Consider the following 16,995-nt stretch of genomic DNA (forward strand, 5'->3'; position numbering starts at 1 on the left):
AAAATGAACCACAAACCAGCCTAGTTCATGCTCAAACCACAGTTCATTTTTCAGTTTGTGACCATCACTAATAGCTTTACTTTGTTGCTACTTTTCTCTTGGGGGAGTGGAGAGAGATCCAGGTACTTTTTGCCTTGGGGGGGGGGAAATGGGTTAAGAACAGCCAAGCAAATTAAGTACATAGCATGTAGTCATGCAAACATACTCACACATCTTTCCTACAAGCTTTTAGGACCAGTTGTATTATGGGCAATAGAAAGGCTGTTTTCTGAGCTGTGTTCTGAGTTATAATATCTAGACTTAATTGTGTAAACCACTTTGAGTTCCAAAGTCTGGCAGAAAAACAGACCAAAACTATCTTAAAATTAAATTAATATTAAAGCAAAATATGAAGACTGGCCCCATATTTTGTCTTGCCTGACCATAAAACAGCACTTTTGGGTTTTACATGTGCATGCAAATAATAGGAGAAAGGTTCAAAAGCATTTTATGTTGGAGATCAACCTGAGCCTTACAGGAAAATTAAGGATATGCCAAAATGTAGGCTATAAATGGTAAACAGAAACTGTATTATTATTATCCCTCAAGCAGTGGTGGTACATACCTTAGAACAGGAGTGGCCAAACTGTGGCCCAGGAGCCACATGTTGCTCTTTCAGACATATTGTGTGGCTCTTGAAGCCCCTACTGCTTTTTGCTCTTTATGTCACTTATCAAAGCCAAGCCAGCCGGCTGTTTGGAGAATACATTTAAAGTTAAAGGTGCTTTTTCCCACCTCTCCCTCCCCCATCTATTTGCTTTCTTTCCACTCTTCCTTCCCTCCTTCCTCCCTTGCGGCTCTCAAATATCTGGCATTCGTGGCTCTCAAACATCTAGCGTTTATTCTGTGTGGCACTTATGTTAAGCAACTTTGGCCACCCCGTCTTAGAATCAGTTCAGTGAGGCCTATACAAGTTCCCATTAGAGCAAACTGAGATTGTGCTACACCAAATCAAGATTATGAAACATACAAGCATCTGTAATATCACAAACATTGTTCAAACTGGGAGACTGGTAGGGTTGCCAATCTCCAGCTGCTACCTAGAGATATCCTGCTATTACAACTGATCCCCAGGTAGCCCCCCAGCATCTAGGCTTCCCAATCCCCAGGTCCCAGCAGGGGATCCCCCGTTTTACAGGCTTCTCCCCGCCCTCAGCCAGCTGGCCGCTGGGGGAAGCCCCGCCCCCCACAATCACCATGTAGTTTTAGAGCTCCTGCAGGTCCGTTTTTAAAATATGTGCCTTTAAGGCTAAGCAGGAAACAGGAAACAGGAAGGCCTTCAGAGAACGGCCCCTCCCATTGTTTTGCTTTCATTTTCAGATCAAGTAAAGTTCTGCAGGAACAAGACCCAGTAAGTATTTGTGTGTGAGAGAGAGGGAGGGGGCAGGGGATTCCCTGGTTTGGAGGCCCTCCCTCCACTTTAGAAAGCATGTCTTTAGAAAGGGAAATGTCTACTGGGCACTCTATTATTCCCTATGGAGAACGATTCCCATAGGGAATAATAGAGAATTGATCTGCGGCTATTGGGGGCTCGGGGGGGGGCTATTTTTTGAGGTAGAGGCACCAAATTGTTACTATAGCATCTAGTGCCTCTCCCCAAAATACCCCCAAGTTTCAAAGCGATTAGACCAGGGGGTCCAATTCTATGAGCCTCAAAAGATGGTGCCCCTATCCTTCATTATTTTCTATGGAAGAAAGGCATTTAAAAAGATGTGCTGGCTCTTTAAATGTGATGGCCAGAACTCCCTTGGAGTTCAATTATGCTTGTCACACTCTTGTTCCTGGCTCCACCCCCAATGTCTCCTGGCTCCACCCCCAAAGTCTCCTGGCTCCACCCCCAAAGTCCCCAAATATTTCTTGAATTGGACTTGGCAACCCTACCAGCATCTGGCACTCAAACATCTGGCATTCATGTCTTGTGGCTCTCAAACATCTTGTGTTTATTCTATGTGGCTCTTACGTTAAGCAACTTTGGCCACCCTTGTCTTAGAATCAGTTCAGTGAGGCCTATACAAGTCCCTATTGGAACAAACTGAGATTGTGCTACACCAAATCAATATTATGCTACATACACATATCTGTGATATCATAAACACTGTTCAAACTGGAAGACTGGTAGGGTTGTCAATCTCCAGCTGCTACCTGGAGATATCCTGCTATTACAACTGATCCCTGGGTAACCCCTCAAAATCTTCTGGTATTTACCAACCTAGAGCTGACAACCCTAGAAAATGGTGTTGTGCAGTATTTTAAACTTGAATCAGGAAGTCCCTGGTTAAAATCCCTATTCAAGAATGAATTCACAAGCTGGTCTTAGGTAGCCATTATTCCCACAGCTCAACTTAACTCTTCCGCCCCCAAACCACTGGAAGTACAGGAATGATAATTCTGAAATTTCAGAGAAGGTTCTTTGGGTGATTACTGAGATCATTTATGTGAAGTTTTCTGAACACTGCAAAGAGCTATTTTATTATCAGGAGTTGGGCCATGCAGAGTTGACTATGGCTCCATGTGATGCAGAAGATCATGAAGTACAATACTATCCACTCTTCCAGGCAGTGATGCTCTAGGGTCCCAGGCAGAGAGGTTTCCTAGCCTTGATATTGGAGTCTCTAAGGAAAGGACATAAGATCTTACACCTGTATCATTGAACTATGCCTCATCTGCTTTTCCAGGTTTATACTATGGATTTAAATGGTCTATCATGGGAGTATCACACTGGGTGTTGGTGCAGTGGCCCAAGCTTTGTCCCACAGCATGGGTTCCCAGCCTGGTTCTTCCTGCTGGCTTGCCCAGTGGACCACCTCCTTCCATTAACTCAGTAGAGTCATGCCAGCGCTGTCTTCATGCTAACACTGTCATAGTCCTCTCTCCAGTAGCCCCAGGCCAGCTCCTGGCTGAGAAAGGGGCACTTGCAAATCCTCCCAGCTATACCCACTTATACAGAATACCTATAGAAATCTCAAAGAATTGTTCACTAGGCTAATTTTAGTGAGATAGGCAGAACACAAGACCAAATCCAACCATCTTCAATTAATGCTGAGGGATCACCTTTATTTGGGCTGGCTTTTGAAGGCTTCCGTTAACAAAAATTCTTGTGGGAAGAGGGTCTTTAGCTTTGAACTAGATTTTGTTTCATTTGCATATTTTAAGCTATCATTTCTTTCTTGTGGTTTCATGAGGGGCAGACTACATTTATACAAAGAATGAGAGATTATAAAATTTCACAAATGATTTGACAGTACCACACGGTCACTTGACCAACAGCTTTTTGGTGTAGTGCCAGATTGGAGTAGTGGTTAAGTGTGTGGACTCTTAAGTGGTTAAGTGTGCGGACTCTGGGAGAACCAGGTTTGGTTCCCCACTCCTCCACTTACACCTGCTAGCATGGCCTTGGCCTTGGCCTGCTAGCATGTAGCCCTGGCAGAGGTTGTCCTTGAAAGGGCAGCTGCTGTGAGAGCCCTCTCCAGCCCCACCCACCTCACAGGGTGTCTGTTGTGGGGGAGGAAGGTAAAAGAGATTGTGAGCCGCTCTGAGACTCTTTGGAGTGGAGGGAGAGATATAAATCCAATATCTTCTTCATCATCTTCTTCTTTTGTTTCAAGAGCAGCACCTGTGGCCTGTGACATTTTAAAACCAACTAGTCATATGATCCAATAACACCACACCAGAAACTGAAAACAGGAGAAATCAAAGACCACCAAAGCACTGCAAGCCATGGAGTAAACTTTGTTAAAACCTAGCCTAGATGCCTTGAACAATTGTAATTTCTTTGTAGATGGAGAAAAGAAACTGTCACATTCATTGGCTCATCTTGAACCACAGTGCTTAAATGCAAAACTGAAAGCCACACAATGCCTTTTATTAGGACCAACAAAAATTACACAAAATTGTGTGCAAGCTTTCATGTTTTCCAGAACTCTTAATCAGGTTGAGTGGTTTAGTTTTTTTAAAAAAGTATTTAAATGGATTCTCTTGCACTGTGACAGAGAAAAAGCACGACTCAAGTTTATTAAATTGCCTTTTGAAGTTAATGAAGAAGCATATTTCTGTTGTATTTCTGTCATCTCTATTCCCAACCCCCACCTCCCTTCAGTGCTGCCTGTTTGTTTTTCTATCCCTTCCATGTCTTCAGTTCTTTCATTTATGATTTGGGATGTCACTATGGTCCCGTGCTGGATTTGTTCTTCCAGGCACTCATGCCACATGTCCCACCGTGATCTGTAGTCATACTGATAGAAATGTTGGCTGACCATTCATGGGTGAGATTAATGGTTCAAAATGGTTAGCTCATATATTTTCAATAAGAACTGATTGTTAAGTATACATTGGAACTTGGAGAAGGTATTTCTTCTCAGCTAAAAAGAGAGGGCGGGAAAGGATTTTTTTAAAAAATACTTTATGTAAAGGAATACATTATAATTGATAAAAAAGCATAACACTTAATTTAATACATGGGAGGTGCTCATGAATCCAGCCTCAGTGTTTGAAAAAACAGGCTGCGGTGCAATTAATAGCTGCATTTAGTGCAACAATTCTTTCCTTTCTTAAACTCAGGCAACCTGATCACATGAATCCATACTTTTGTTACCTCATGGTTGGATTACTGCAATGCACTCTATGTATTTTGAATTGTAAATTGCCTTGAATCATGAGAGAAGGGTAGGGTTGTAGATAATAAATAATAAATAGTGTAGAACTATTACCCAAATTTGTATTTTTATTTTTTTAATGGGCAAAACAGAGGATCTAAAGAACTTCCAAAGGACTGGAAATGTGGAGGTTCAGACATCTCCAATGAAGGAAAGGGAAAGGAGATTGTAAGCCATTCTGAGACTCCAGGTAGTGAAGGACAGGGTATAAATCCAATCTCCTCCTCCTCTCCTTCCTTTGTTCAAATAACATAATATAATGATATTCTAGCACAGGGGTGGCCAATGGTAGCTCTTCAGATGTTTTTTGCCTACAACTCCGATCAGCCCCAGCCAGCATGGCCAATGGCTGGGGCTGATGGGAGTTGTAGGCAAAAAACATCTGGAGAGCTACCATTGGCCACCCCTAGCAAATGGTACTTTAAGAATCTCTGTCCAGTGGGGGTTCTTCTGTTTTTTTCCTAGTTACATAGTAAAAATGGCAACAGGAAAAACCTACACAATCCAAAAATACCATCTATTATATTTATTCATTTTATTTATAGACTGTCCTCCCCTATGCAAATATGGGAGAATTATAAAGAGCTAATATAATCAACCCACTGAACAGGGAAAATGTGCTCAGAAACTTATTCTGTCTGAGAACTATGTTTTTCTCAGGGGGTCGGCTTCACTGATCATAGCCTATATATTCTTTGTAAAATATTTGTGTAGGTTTTGTTGTTAATTTATGTGAAGCCACAAAATTGATTTTTGTGCTCTTCTTAGTTTGACAATATGTGGCTGTAACTCTCATACTTTTTATTTAATTTGGGGAATGAGGGCTCAAACTGATGAGAGGAAACACACAATAATTTAATTCGTAGAAACATCATGCACAACCGATGGTGCAGAATGTTGATAACATGCATGGGGAAAATCTTGTTTCTCCAGACTAATTTCATACATAGAGCCCAGAGTTTTGGCCTATTTCCTGCATTTTATACACTTCTATTTTTCCTTGTTTATCTTGCTATCAGATAGTAGTTGACCTTGAGCCATGTCTGTTGCAAAAAACCTTTCTGAAGCATAAAGTTGCTTTATACTGAGATAGGTCATTGGGGTTTTTTGACTTGGCATTGCCTGATCTGATGGCATCAGTTCTCTGGGATCTCTTGGGAATCCTACTATCTGCTACCTGAGAGTCCCTTCTGTTTACTGGGGATGCTAAGTATCTCGGCTTGAAAAAAAAGCTATGCGTGCGTTCTCAAAGGAAGAGACAGCCTGGTGGATGGTGTGCCTCCATGCTTTGCGATCTGAGGCTAGGTCAGACCACTGGTGATGGCTGATGCGACAGGTGCCAAGGGATTTCTTCAAGGAAGTATACCTCCTGTATGATAAGCATGCACTCATAGCCCCTCCACCATTAGTGCCTAATAGCACTATTACTTGCTGTTCCTTTAACATTTCAGGTTTTTCTTACACAAGAATGCATTTATTTAATGGAAATATATCATATTTGGCTTACTGGCAGTGTGACAGAGAAGCAGCAAATGTGCACTGGACAATGTATATACAAAGACAGCATATATCAGGTTAATGGTTCCATAAGCTCTCCAACTTATCTGAGAAAAGGTATTTCGAGGTTCTGGAGCAAAACAATATAATTATGGGTTTCAGGCAATGACCTAGCAGAATTTTGGCATTGACCTTTACAAGTAAAGGAGCTTTTATATACTGAACCTTTCTCTAAAAACTTTCCTTATTCACTGCCATGGAGGTAGCAATTCCATTCACATGAGCTGCCCTCTTCTCTGAACTGAGAAGTTTATATGCTCTAAATGGGTGGGGTTCTGGATGAGGGGTGATTGACATTAGCCTCAACAAAGTAGAGAATACAGAAAAACTATTATACAGCCTCGCTTCCTGCTATCTCCAAATGTCAATTAACAACAGGCCCAAAGGGGACCCCATCCAGGCCTTCCTGAAGCATTTCATTGATCAGTATATGGGAATAATGACCTAATAACAACATCAATATGTACTTGTAGCATTCAATTTACATATCTTACATTGAGAGTGTGGCATTGCATGAAGTGTGTGGAGTTGCAGGGGAAATGTATATGTAAACTGTTTATCTGTCCTATCCTCACCTAGTCAATTGCTACCTGTGGTTAAAGCAGTTTATTCATTAATCCTGCCAGTCACTACAAAATATAAACAATCATGTAGAAATGGAACAGCTTTCATTTTTTTAATATTTCATGCAAAAAAATAGAGGCAAATTCCCCACTGCCAAACAGTTCATGACATTTTTCTGATGTCATCCATGATGTTGAACAAGTAGCATCCCCTCTTTGGTCTGCTCTGTCGGTTCTGAACTGGTGTTTTACAAATGTAAGGATGTGAAACATGCATTGAGTTGTTCTTCCTTGAATCATGCTGAGGAAGATATCTTGAAACAGAGATGTCAAACTCATTTGTTATAAAGGCCGAATATGACACAAATGTCACTTTGTTGGGCCAGGCCACGTGTGCCATAAAACATAATGCCAGATACCAGAGATATGCACTATATAAAGGACAGCAGTTGGTAAGCTCTGAGTTGTATCCTCACAGCAAGGCTCAATGGGTTGGGAGGGGGGTACAAATGAAAACCCACTGGGCAGACGCCCCCATGCTGCTTGACTGCTGCAGATGAGGTTGTGCCACAATGCTGAAGCCACAATTCTACTGCAGTTACACACATTAAATAATGCACTTTCAATCCACTTTCAATGCACTTTCCAACTGGATTTTGCTGTGTGAATTGACAAAATCCCACTCCCCCTCGAGTAGTCTCCTGTTCCCTCTCTTGCACTAGTTGTTCATGGGCTAGATGGGCCTTATGTTTGACACCCCTGTAAAAGAGTGGCAGTGCAGTAGAGCAGCATGTTTACGGACAGAGAGAGAATCTGTAAACTGTACTTGGTACTGTGCATAAAAGAACAATCTTTTTTTGCCCATTTTTCTAGATTAAGTCAATCTGGAAGAGAAAAAATTGATCACATATAGAGTACTTATATGCATTACGGAATCCACACTTCTTCAGTAATGACTTTGGGGCATGTAACGTTTTTGATAGCCCACTATAATTTTACCAGATTTATTAAATGATCCTAGCTCTCAAATTATGCCATATTCTTTTGCACTGATGAAGCACAGTGTTGGGGGCGGGGGGCGTTAAGCAAACAGTAGAGTAATGCAGACTCCAGCAGGACGCTGCTCCAAGAAGTACTGTGCCTTAGGAGACAGAGACAGACCTACCTGGAATCTCAGTCTTATTGTCCCCATGACATTGCTCCAAAAGATACCCTTTCTTCTTGTTTTCTGGCTCCATAGCCCAACAAGGGAAAGCATTTTTACTTATGCTTTCTGCATCCAGTGTTGAAGGAGATATGGGAGCTCTCATGTCATATATCAAGCAATACAGCATGAGTGACATTAGTCTGTCTCCTTGTTTATGGAACTCAGAGCACCCAAGTGGGAACTTAGTGACAGGTACATTGGTGAAAGGGCATTTCTAGGAACAACAAATAGCCAAAGTTCACAACAAAATGTGATTCTGCTAACAAAACATTTGTGGAAAACATTTGTTTGTGTTGCTTGAGGATTCACTCTGCAACCGATCTTGTAAAGTGTGAATGTTTCAGCCTTCTCTGTTCTTCTAAAGGTTAGCAGATAGAGAACCCTTCCCACATGCGTATCTTTTACTCATCTGTTTTGGGGATGAGGCATGCCTCTTGGAAGTAGAGGTAGTGGTCCTCCATCATAATATCACATCATGGTTCAAGATGTCCCTTTACCATTAAATATGGGCTAAGGTCCTGCATCTTGGTTAATACCATAGATAAAAGGTAAATGGGCAGCATATTCCCCTAGCTCCAATCTTTCCTGGGTTACTGCTCATGTGATAATTCATCAGTCAATGCTGTTACCATGAAGTAGAAGTCATGATCAATATCCATCAGGAAAATAATCAGCAAATTCTGATAATCAGCTGGATCAAGATGAAGAAGTATGGCTGGATGCAAAGAAAGACTGGGCAGCATGAATTACAGCCTGGGGAATGATTCGTTATCTAAAGGAATCCATTGCATCTAATTGTCTGGCCTTATGGATGAGCATCTTGTACAGGCAAGGAAATGTATAACTTGTGAATGGTGATAATCACCAATTAAAGCAGGAGATTATTTTCAAATGAAAATTAAAGCACTTTAAAATCGTGATTTTTTTTTTTTTTTGGTAATTTCTACAGTATACCTGATTCACTGGTTGTTAAACCAACATCCAGGCAGCAGATTCAGGCCTTCCTATTCTGTTAAGATTTCTCTTTTGCATCAAGCAAGCATCTAAATGATAAATTAATTATTTTCCATTGTTAATAAATGACTTCCATAGACTTATGGTGCAATCTTAAGCAGAGTTACAGCCTTCTAAGAACATTGAAGTCCAGAGGGTTGGAAAGGGGTGACTTCGCTCAGGACTGTACTGCAAGTACTGCAAGTATTGCAAGTACAGTTCTCAAATTGTAAGTACTGACATTTTAAAGATTTGGTGACACACAGACTTATAATAAAGGCTACAGGCAGATGACGTTTGGTTTCGTTATATCTGGAAACTTTTGAATGACATACTGTGATATATTGCAATGATTATATGCACAATGGGCCATTACAGCACCTTGGGAATAGGTTTTGCTGGATGTACTAATGAGCTCACCATGAATACTAAAATTTCTCAAAATATGTTTTGTGGTTTCACTTTCCCAGGAGCTATTTTACTTAATGAAATAACATGATCTCATTTCAGCATTAATTTGAACATATCAGTAATAGCCTAATAATATTATAGATTCATAAAATATCCCAAAGGATCACCAGGTCTGTATTACCCCAAAACATAGCTGAATTTGAACCTCAGCTGGGAAAAAGAGCAGGCAGCTAGTACACTCAGGTTTCACAGTTTTGGAAGGCCACTTCCCCTCAGCTGCAGAAGACCTTTAATGACATCAGGAGGGGAGACCCAAGAACTCCAGGGTCACTCACTCCTCACCTCTTTACTTGGTGTGTGGCTTTATGGAATCTAGAGAAATCTCAAAAATATGTGCAACAGAGAAATGAAAAAAAATACTGTTCTCCTTCAATAACTTGGTTAAATTATTGTTTTTAGTGCCATTTTGGTGCAACTGTGGAGAGTACTCAGTATGGTTTTATTGCACGTTCACTGCATGTCTTGACATGTGGTATTTCTCATTTTCCACATTATAATTTACATTCTTGGGCCAGTGGTTATCAATTTTTAAAAACTCTGATCCCTTGCAAAATGTGATCTGCTTTCTAGCATCTTCAACCCAGTTCTGATAATCTCTTCCATAGGTAAACATGCAGGAAACCATTTGTATAGCAAACTAAACTGGCAATGTCCACTGATTCTCCCTTACTGTGGCAAATGTACCCCCACCCCTTACATTCCTCAGGTTGGCTTTTCATGAAGATCAGTGGGCTGCAGTGGGAGAGGGAGGCAGGGAAGTTCCATTCTGGCACTGGAAAAATCAGTTTAGATTACATCCTCATTTTGCACTGCCCAGACTTCATGTGCCATGCTCATTACACAGAAATATGTTAGTCCCTGTAAGTGCTCACACTTCCTTCACCACTCACCTACAGGGACCTCTTTTCTTCCAGTTCAGTGGAGATTATGGACAATCCCCAAAGGCTAAAATGAGAAAAGACACTGGTGGAAGTTTGACTTGGGCACAGGAGGGTGGTCTCAGAAGTCTGTAGAGAGATCTGATATATGTTGGTAGACCATTTAATAGAGTAGCAGTGCAATTGTAAACAGTTACATTTTTCTAAATATTTCGAGTTTACAAGGGTGTAATTCTTCTTTAGGATTACACTGTGATTCCTTACTCAGCCCTCACGCAATAGGAAACTGAGATGACATGATTGTCTCTGGACTGTTAGGTCTTTAGATGGTTCTTGTATGTTTGAGTGGTATTCATGTAATTTACTCTTTTGACCAGTGTTTATCATTGGTCTCTTAATGGGACTGGTCTATATGCCAACTGAGACACTGTATTTCATTAGGGGCTTCTTTCACAAGATGGTGATTATGAATACATTCACTCTAGCCTAATTCTACATGCATTAACTTGGAAGTAAGTCCTTTTGATTTTCACTGAGAATTACTTCCAAGTAGGGTTGGAGCAGCTTAGGGTTGCAGTACAAAAGAGCTAGATAAATTATAGTTTCCAGTCATCCATATGAAACAGCAATATCTGGGGGACACAGATCTTTTAGGCATATTGACTACCCTTTGCAGGAGAATGTGCAACTCATTCCTCTAAATTCCCCACCAGTGTATGTCCCTTGCAATAAATGGCACTTACAGCCTTTTGAGGATCAGAGTGCTCAACACTAATGAAGTCATATTCTTACATCTTCAACTGCAGTCGTTAGGATTTTACAAACATGAAGTATGAAGTCCTTTCTGCATCTGGGTTCCCTTTTGATGTGGATCTTGCTGCTGAGGGACAGCTAACTGAAATGTGTATTTCAAGGAAGCCAATTTACTCAGCTGGTTGCAAACCCTTTGACCTCAATAGTAGAACTTGGCAAATCAATGAATTCACGAATCTTTGGTGTTCTTTCAAAGGTTTGCGAGAATGCACTGTAGTCCACAGATCCTTCTGCAAAGTACTAGTTTGTACTTTAAACATTAGTGTTTTTTTAGGCCAATGAGACTAGTTAATTAAGCCTGAGGGGTTATGAACTGTTGGCAGTTAATAAGTCATAAAATTCCTCCATAAAACAGGATGCTAGATTCCATCACTGAGACAGAGAGTACAAAGAGCCGGTGTATAATATCTAATTGTACAAAAGGACTGGGATTTCTCAGTGACTGCTCATCTGGAGTCTCAAGGGCATGCTCACTGTGGTTTCCTGATTTTTAGAAGCCAGTTTAAAAAATGAGTGTATTAAAGAGTAATTTGCCTGAAAGTTCAGGAAGTTTGGGGTGGTGAAGGGCGGGCGGGAAGGGGAGAGAGAAAAGGAAGGAAGGAGAGAAGAAGGGAGAAACACAAAGAGCGGGAGAGGGGGAAAAGACGAAAAGAAAGCAGGAGGGCTCTCAGCACACAGGCTTGGACATGATTGCATTTGTCATCTGTTTTCTTTCCCCTTTAGGATGTTCACCATGGCAACGGTACACAGCAGGCTTTTTATGCTGACCCCAGCATCCTGTATGTCTCCCTCCATCGCTATGATGAAGGCAACTTCTTCCCTGGCAGCGGAGCCCCAAATGAGGTTAGGTTTATTTCTTTAGAGCCCCAGTTTTATTTGTATCTTTTCAGGTAATTGCATTGCATGATTACCCCCTAATTTTCTCATCCTCCACTGGTGCTTTAAATTGCACTAGATTACCAAATAGTCCATGGGGACTGGGGGACTAGGGTAGAACAAGTGCATAACCCAGAACAGTCCTTGTCAAGCGGGGCTGGGTTGACTTGACATACTGTTTGATGTTTGTTTCAAAAGGACATTTTTGTATGTTTTCTTATTTTGATTTGCTCCCTGCCTTTCCTCTTCCATTCTCCCTCTGGCACTGCCCCCTCCTTCCCCTCTCCTTTTAGGTTGGAAGTGGACCTGGTGAAGGTTATAATATAAATATTGCTTGGACAGGTGGCCTGAATCCCCCAGTGGGAGACGTTGAGTACCTCGCAGCATACAGGTTGGTTCTTGTTCCCTTCTGAAAGTGCCAAAGAGAGGCAGCTGCCGAAACTTACAAAAGTTAGAACTGTGGCAATCTTTATAGTCATAAAAGTGACCTGTAGATCTCTTGTTATGTGGCAGTGACGTTCAGAGATTTTGTTGAATTTAATATTTTATTTATTTATTTTATCATATTTATATCCTGCCCTCCCCTAACGGGCTCAGGGCAGCTAACAACAGTTAAAAACAGCATATAAAGTTAAAAGACAGAATATACAATAAAACCATTTTATACAAATTTACAATCCCTAAAAAATCCAAGATGGATGTCAATGTTACTAATTGTTGTTTAACGCTACATTCATTGATGTTGCTGGATGTTATTTAGCACTCTACAAGTACAGTTGTATTTGTGTCGGTAAGGTTCTCAATAATAGTCAATGTTAATATTTCTGGCCACCCACAAGAAAAAATATAATCATGTGATACCTGAAGCAGTTACAAAGAAGCTTAGCTTGCTGTGATTTCTTTTTCCCCATCACACTTGTAAACTGATTAAAAGGCCTGTTTCAAATCCAAGGAATATAACTAAATATAAAAATCTTGTGAAAAAAACATTGGAACCATGATCTAAACAGAATTTGCTGCATGTCCCACTGATTTCCATGGAACCTGAAAGTGTCTTTGAACTTCATTCTTGGGCCCTGCTCAATGACAAACTTGTACAAGGCAGCTTTCAGTAGTCTTGAAGTGCAGGGTGCCATTTGCCAGTAGTCATTGGTGATCCTGTCATTTTAGGAAGGTCTTTACACAAGGATCCTTTACTATATTTTTATCCTGTTTGTCTTCCAAGGAGCACAGGGCAGCAAACTTGGTTCTCCCTTTCACATTTTACCCTTTCCACAATCCTCTATGGAAGGTTAGGTTGAGGGAGAGCAAAAGGGGGAAGGTCATCTAGCAAGCCTTATGGCAGTGTAGTAGAACTGGAACCTGGATCTCCTGGATCCCAGTTTAACCATTACATCAGATTATCTTTTGAAGGATATCATGCAACTCCACTTATCCAAATAAGGATATAGTCAAAAGTATCAGTGATAGGTTCCATATATCGCCACAACAAAAATGTTGGGGGATTTTTTTTTTTACTCTAAGAACTCTTTGTTATGGGAAGAGGGGAGATGTTTTGTTTCCTATATTTATTACTCAGATAAAACTCTACTACAGTTTATTTACTTGGGCAACCGGGCATTCAAAGGACTATGCAACACAATGTTCAAATTGTGGTTGAGGTATTGATTTTAGCCATTTGCCATTAATCTAGGAAGTGGCTTTTCAGTGGCAAAATAATAGTATCCCCACTATGAATGAAATAAATACATACAAGCACATTTCACACAACAATCACAGTGAATGTAAGACTGCATTTCCTGAATACAAAATATTGTTGTTCAGAAACTATTGATCAAGAAGAACATCCTGTTTGCAGTCAACAGATGAGCAATTACTGACTGAAGTCTGAGAAAAGGCCCAAAAGATTCACTCATTTACAATTTGACACTAGCCATTGTCAGATGTTATAACTACACATACCACAAGCTCTACAACTTTATGTGTTGGAAGTACACACTACCTTCAATGCTCAGAAAACATGTGGATGCCATTTTATATGAAGAGGACCATGTGCAGGTTTTTTTTAATGCATGTACAACTTCAGTACACACTATGCAAAACCGTGATAATACTGTAGTTAGTTTGTGCGTACAGAAGCATACTTCCATAAAAATGTGTGTTATCTCTATTCAGACAACATTATTTATCATTTATTTATTTCTTTCTTCACATTTCTTTCCTGCCCTTTCATGGGGGCCACACACATTGACGAATCTCCATGTTCTTGAGAAGCTCCTGATATGTTTGAATGTATTGCTGAAAAAGTCTACTGCCCTAAGCAGAATGACACCCCTTCTAAGCCTATTGATTTCAGTGGATTAAGAAATCTGCTGTTTAGGATGGCACTGCTAAACTCTCTTCCAGCTAAAAAAGAACCCAAAAGATGTCTGTCACTAGGCATCAAACTTGTCTGCTGTCCTGTCTTTCATATATCATTTTCTACTGCTGCAATTAACATCTTCTCCTTCTACGGTGAAAGTGTTTGATGAAGTCATGCATGCCATCAGTGACCAAGCTGTTAAAGTTTGGTCAGGAACAGCAGGTCAAGGTTGTAAAGGTTACAGCTCCAAATTTTGCCAACTGACAATGAAGCCACTAATTTTTACTTTGGCCACTGTAGAAACTTATAATTTCGAATGTTATATCTAGCACATATTTCTACTGCACAGCAAATATACCACAGAATCTATAAAACTTCCTCTCCCCACCCCCCCACCCCCAACTCTCTTGGGTGGTCCATGAATACACAGTGTTGAGATGGTTTGGTGTTCAGGCATAACACACCTGAATTTGAAGCCTGACAGCAACCACAGAAATAGTATAAAACCACAGTCTCGCACTGTTTCTGTGAAATGGGCTTTGATGTTATGCACATCATTTGCCTAGCAAGGAAAATACCTGATTAAAGATCCAGTTATTTCAAGACACTGATCGTAAGCCTCAAGTGATATCTACTCTTAGACTTTTTATTAATCCTTTGCCAAAATCAATTATGATCTTTGAGGAGCTTTCACACACACACCAAAGGAGGGTGTTTGCACGGCTCAAGAGACTAGGGCTTGAGTTCAGCTTGTCTCACCTCTAAATGCTTAATTCACATTCATCCGGCCAAGGAAAGCTGTAGCACTTAAAATATTGGACTAGCAAGTACCTTTTGCAGTGCATTCCTATGTGATGGGGGCAAGTCCCAGATTACACCTGAGGTATTGTGTGAGCACAAACTTATTTAATTGCAGGTGCTTGATGGCAGCTTTAAACAATCTGAGACCAACAATCTAGGTTTAGGCTGTTGAAACTAGAGTTAATCTCAATGTTTGTGATTTCATGCCATTTGTTTATGGCTTGATAAAACTCCTCCCCTCCCAGGACTAACTCCCCTAATTCTTCTAGACAATTTTTGCTCATGTTGGGTCTCCACAATTGACTATAAACTGTCACTACTGGGTTTCTCCAGTATAGTTCTGCTGAACCTTGGCTGTATGGGATACGTCTATACAAGTTGATAGAGCACAAGTTTTATATGTCCTGGTAGTGGAGAGGAGAAAACAAAAGTTTGTTCCCTCCAGTTACTCTGAAATACTGCAGAGCTTTCACCCTAACATTACTTAATGTCCTTTTCTTTTCTCAAGGGGAGACATGCTCATACTCTATGTATGTTGTCTTTATCCATGATAATCTGGACTGGTAGAGACAATTGAGCACATTCTTATATATTGTCATTTTCATCAGGAAATCCAAATTAAGTATATCACTCTAATTACTACTGTCTTTCCAGGCAGGCCCAATCAATTTTATTCTGCTTTCCTTTTAGCTGATTGCTGCAATGAAACTACCGCAAAGGTAGCAAGATTTTATGCCCTTACAGCCTCTTTTAAGAAAATTAAAATTTATTTACTTAGCACATATTCATAATATATGCACAGGTAAAAGAGAGATTTAATCAATGTATTTGCCATATATTAATGTATATGCCATTCTAAATTCTGATTTTGGATTGTAATAATCAGGGGTGGAATTCTAGCAGGAGCTCCATTGCATATTAGACCGCACCCTCCTGGTGTAGCCAATCCTCCAAGAGCTTACAAAAAAGAGCCTTGTAAGCTCTTGGAGAATTGGCTACATCAGGAGGTGTGTCCTAATATGCAAAGGAGCTCCTGGTAGAAATCCACCCCTGATAATAATAAATTTAAACTTCATTTTTATCTCGTTCATGTTAATCTCATTCTAGACAAAGGAACCTTATCAAAACCTGCTTTGCCTTTTCCAATTCTTATCCCTGATCATCCCAGGAAGGGGTGCATTATTTTCTGATTCAGAAGAAGTAGGAATGCTAACTGGCATAAAGAAAATTCTGAGTAGGAAGCTTTTCATGGCATGGAGGTAAATAACATAGACCATTTTCGCACACAGTTTACCACGCGGTCACGTTCCTGTTCTCTCCGCAGCGTCTGACAGATTTCCCATTATCTGCGCTGGAGTTACTGGAAGTGCCGCGGCTTTTGCGCAGCAAATGTAAACTGGGTTTTAGCGGTTTACGTTTGCTATGCAAAAGCCGCGGCACTTCCTGTAACTTCAGCGCAGATAATGGGAAATCCGATGGACGCTGCGGAGAGAACAGGAATGTGACCCCGTGGTAAACTGTGTGTGAGAACGGTGTTAGACTCTTAATATTTTTCTCCAGGCCAGTTGGCAACTCTGTGAATAACAAACATGCTATAATTCTTCTTTTCACACCAAATAGCCTGACAAATCTTATGCCAACTTGTTGAACAATGACGTGTTACAGTGGACATTTATCTCCAAAGTTAGTTGAATGACTAACAATGCAATCCTAAAATGGCTTTCCTGGGAGTAAGCCCCATAGAATAGACCTGAGCAAGATTTTGAACAGATTTGCTTAGAAC

The 16,995-nt window shown here is 40.6% G+C and overlaps 1 protein-coding gene across 4 annotated transcripts in view; it reads left to right on the top strand.

Annotated features, from left to right (window-relative positions):
- Positions 1–16,995, top strand: part of HDAC9 (histone deacetylase 9) — a 689,984-nt gene that overhangs the window by 564,699 nt on the left and 108,290 nt on the right. For all 4 annotated transcript variants that reach the window (XM_060248614.1, XM_060248615.1, XM_060248617.1 and 1 more), the window contains 2 exons: positions 11,897–12,016; positions 12,343–12,440. In XM_060248614.1, the coding sequence (XP_060104597.1) occupies positions 11,897–12,016; positions 12,343–12,440 (218 nt within the window). The remainder of the gene's footprint in view (positions 1–11,896; positions 12,017–12,342; positions 12,441–16,995) is intronic.

Source organism: Heteronotia binoei, chromosome 10 (assembly GCF_032191835.1).
Source record: "Heteronotia binoei isolate CCM8104 ecotype False Entrance Well chromosome 10, APGP_CSIRO_Hbin_v1, whole genome shotgun sequence".
NCBI classification, from domain to species: domain Eukaryota; kingdom Metazoa; phylum Chordata; class Lepidosauria; order Squamata; family Gekkonidae; genus Heteronotia; species Heteronotia binoei.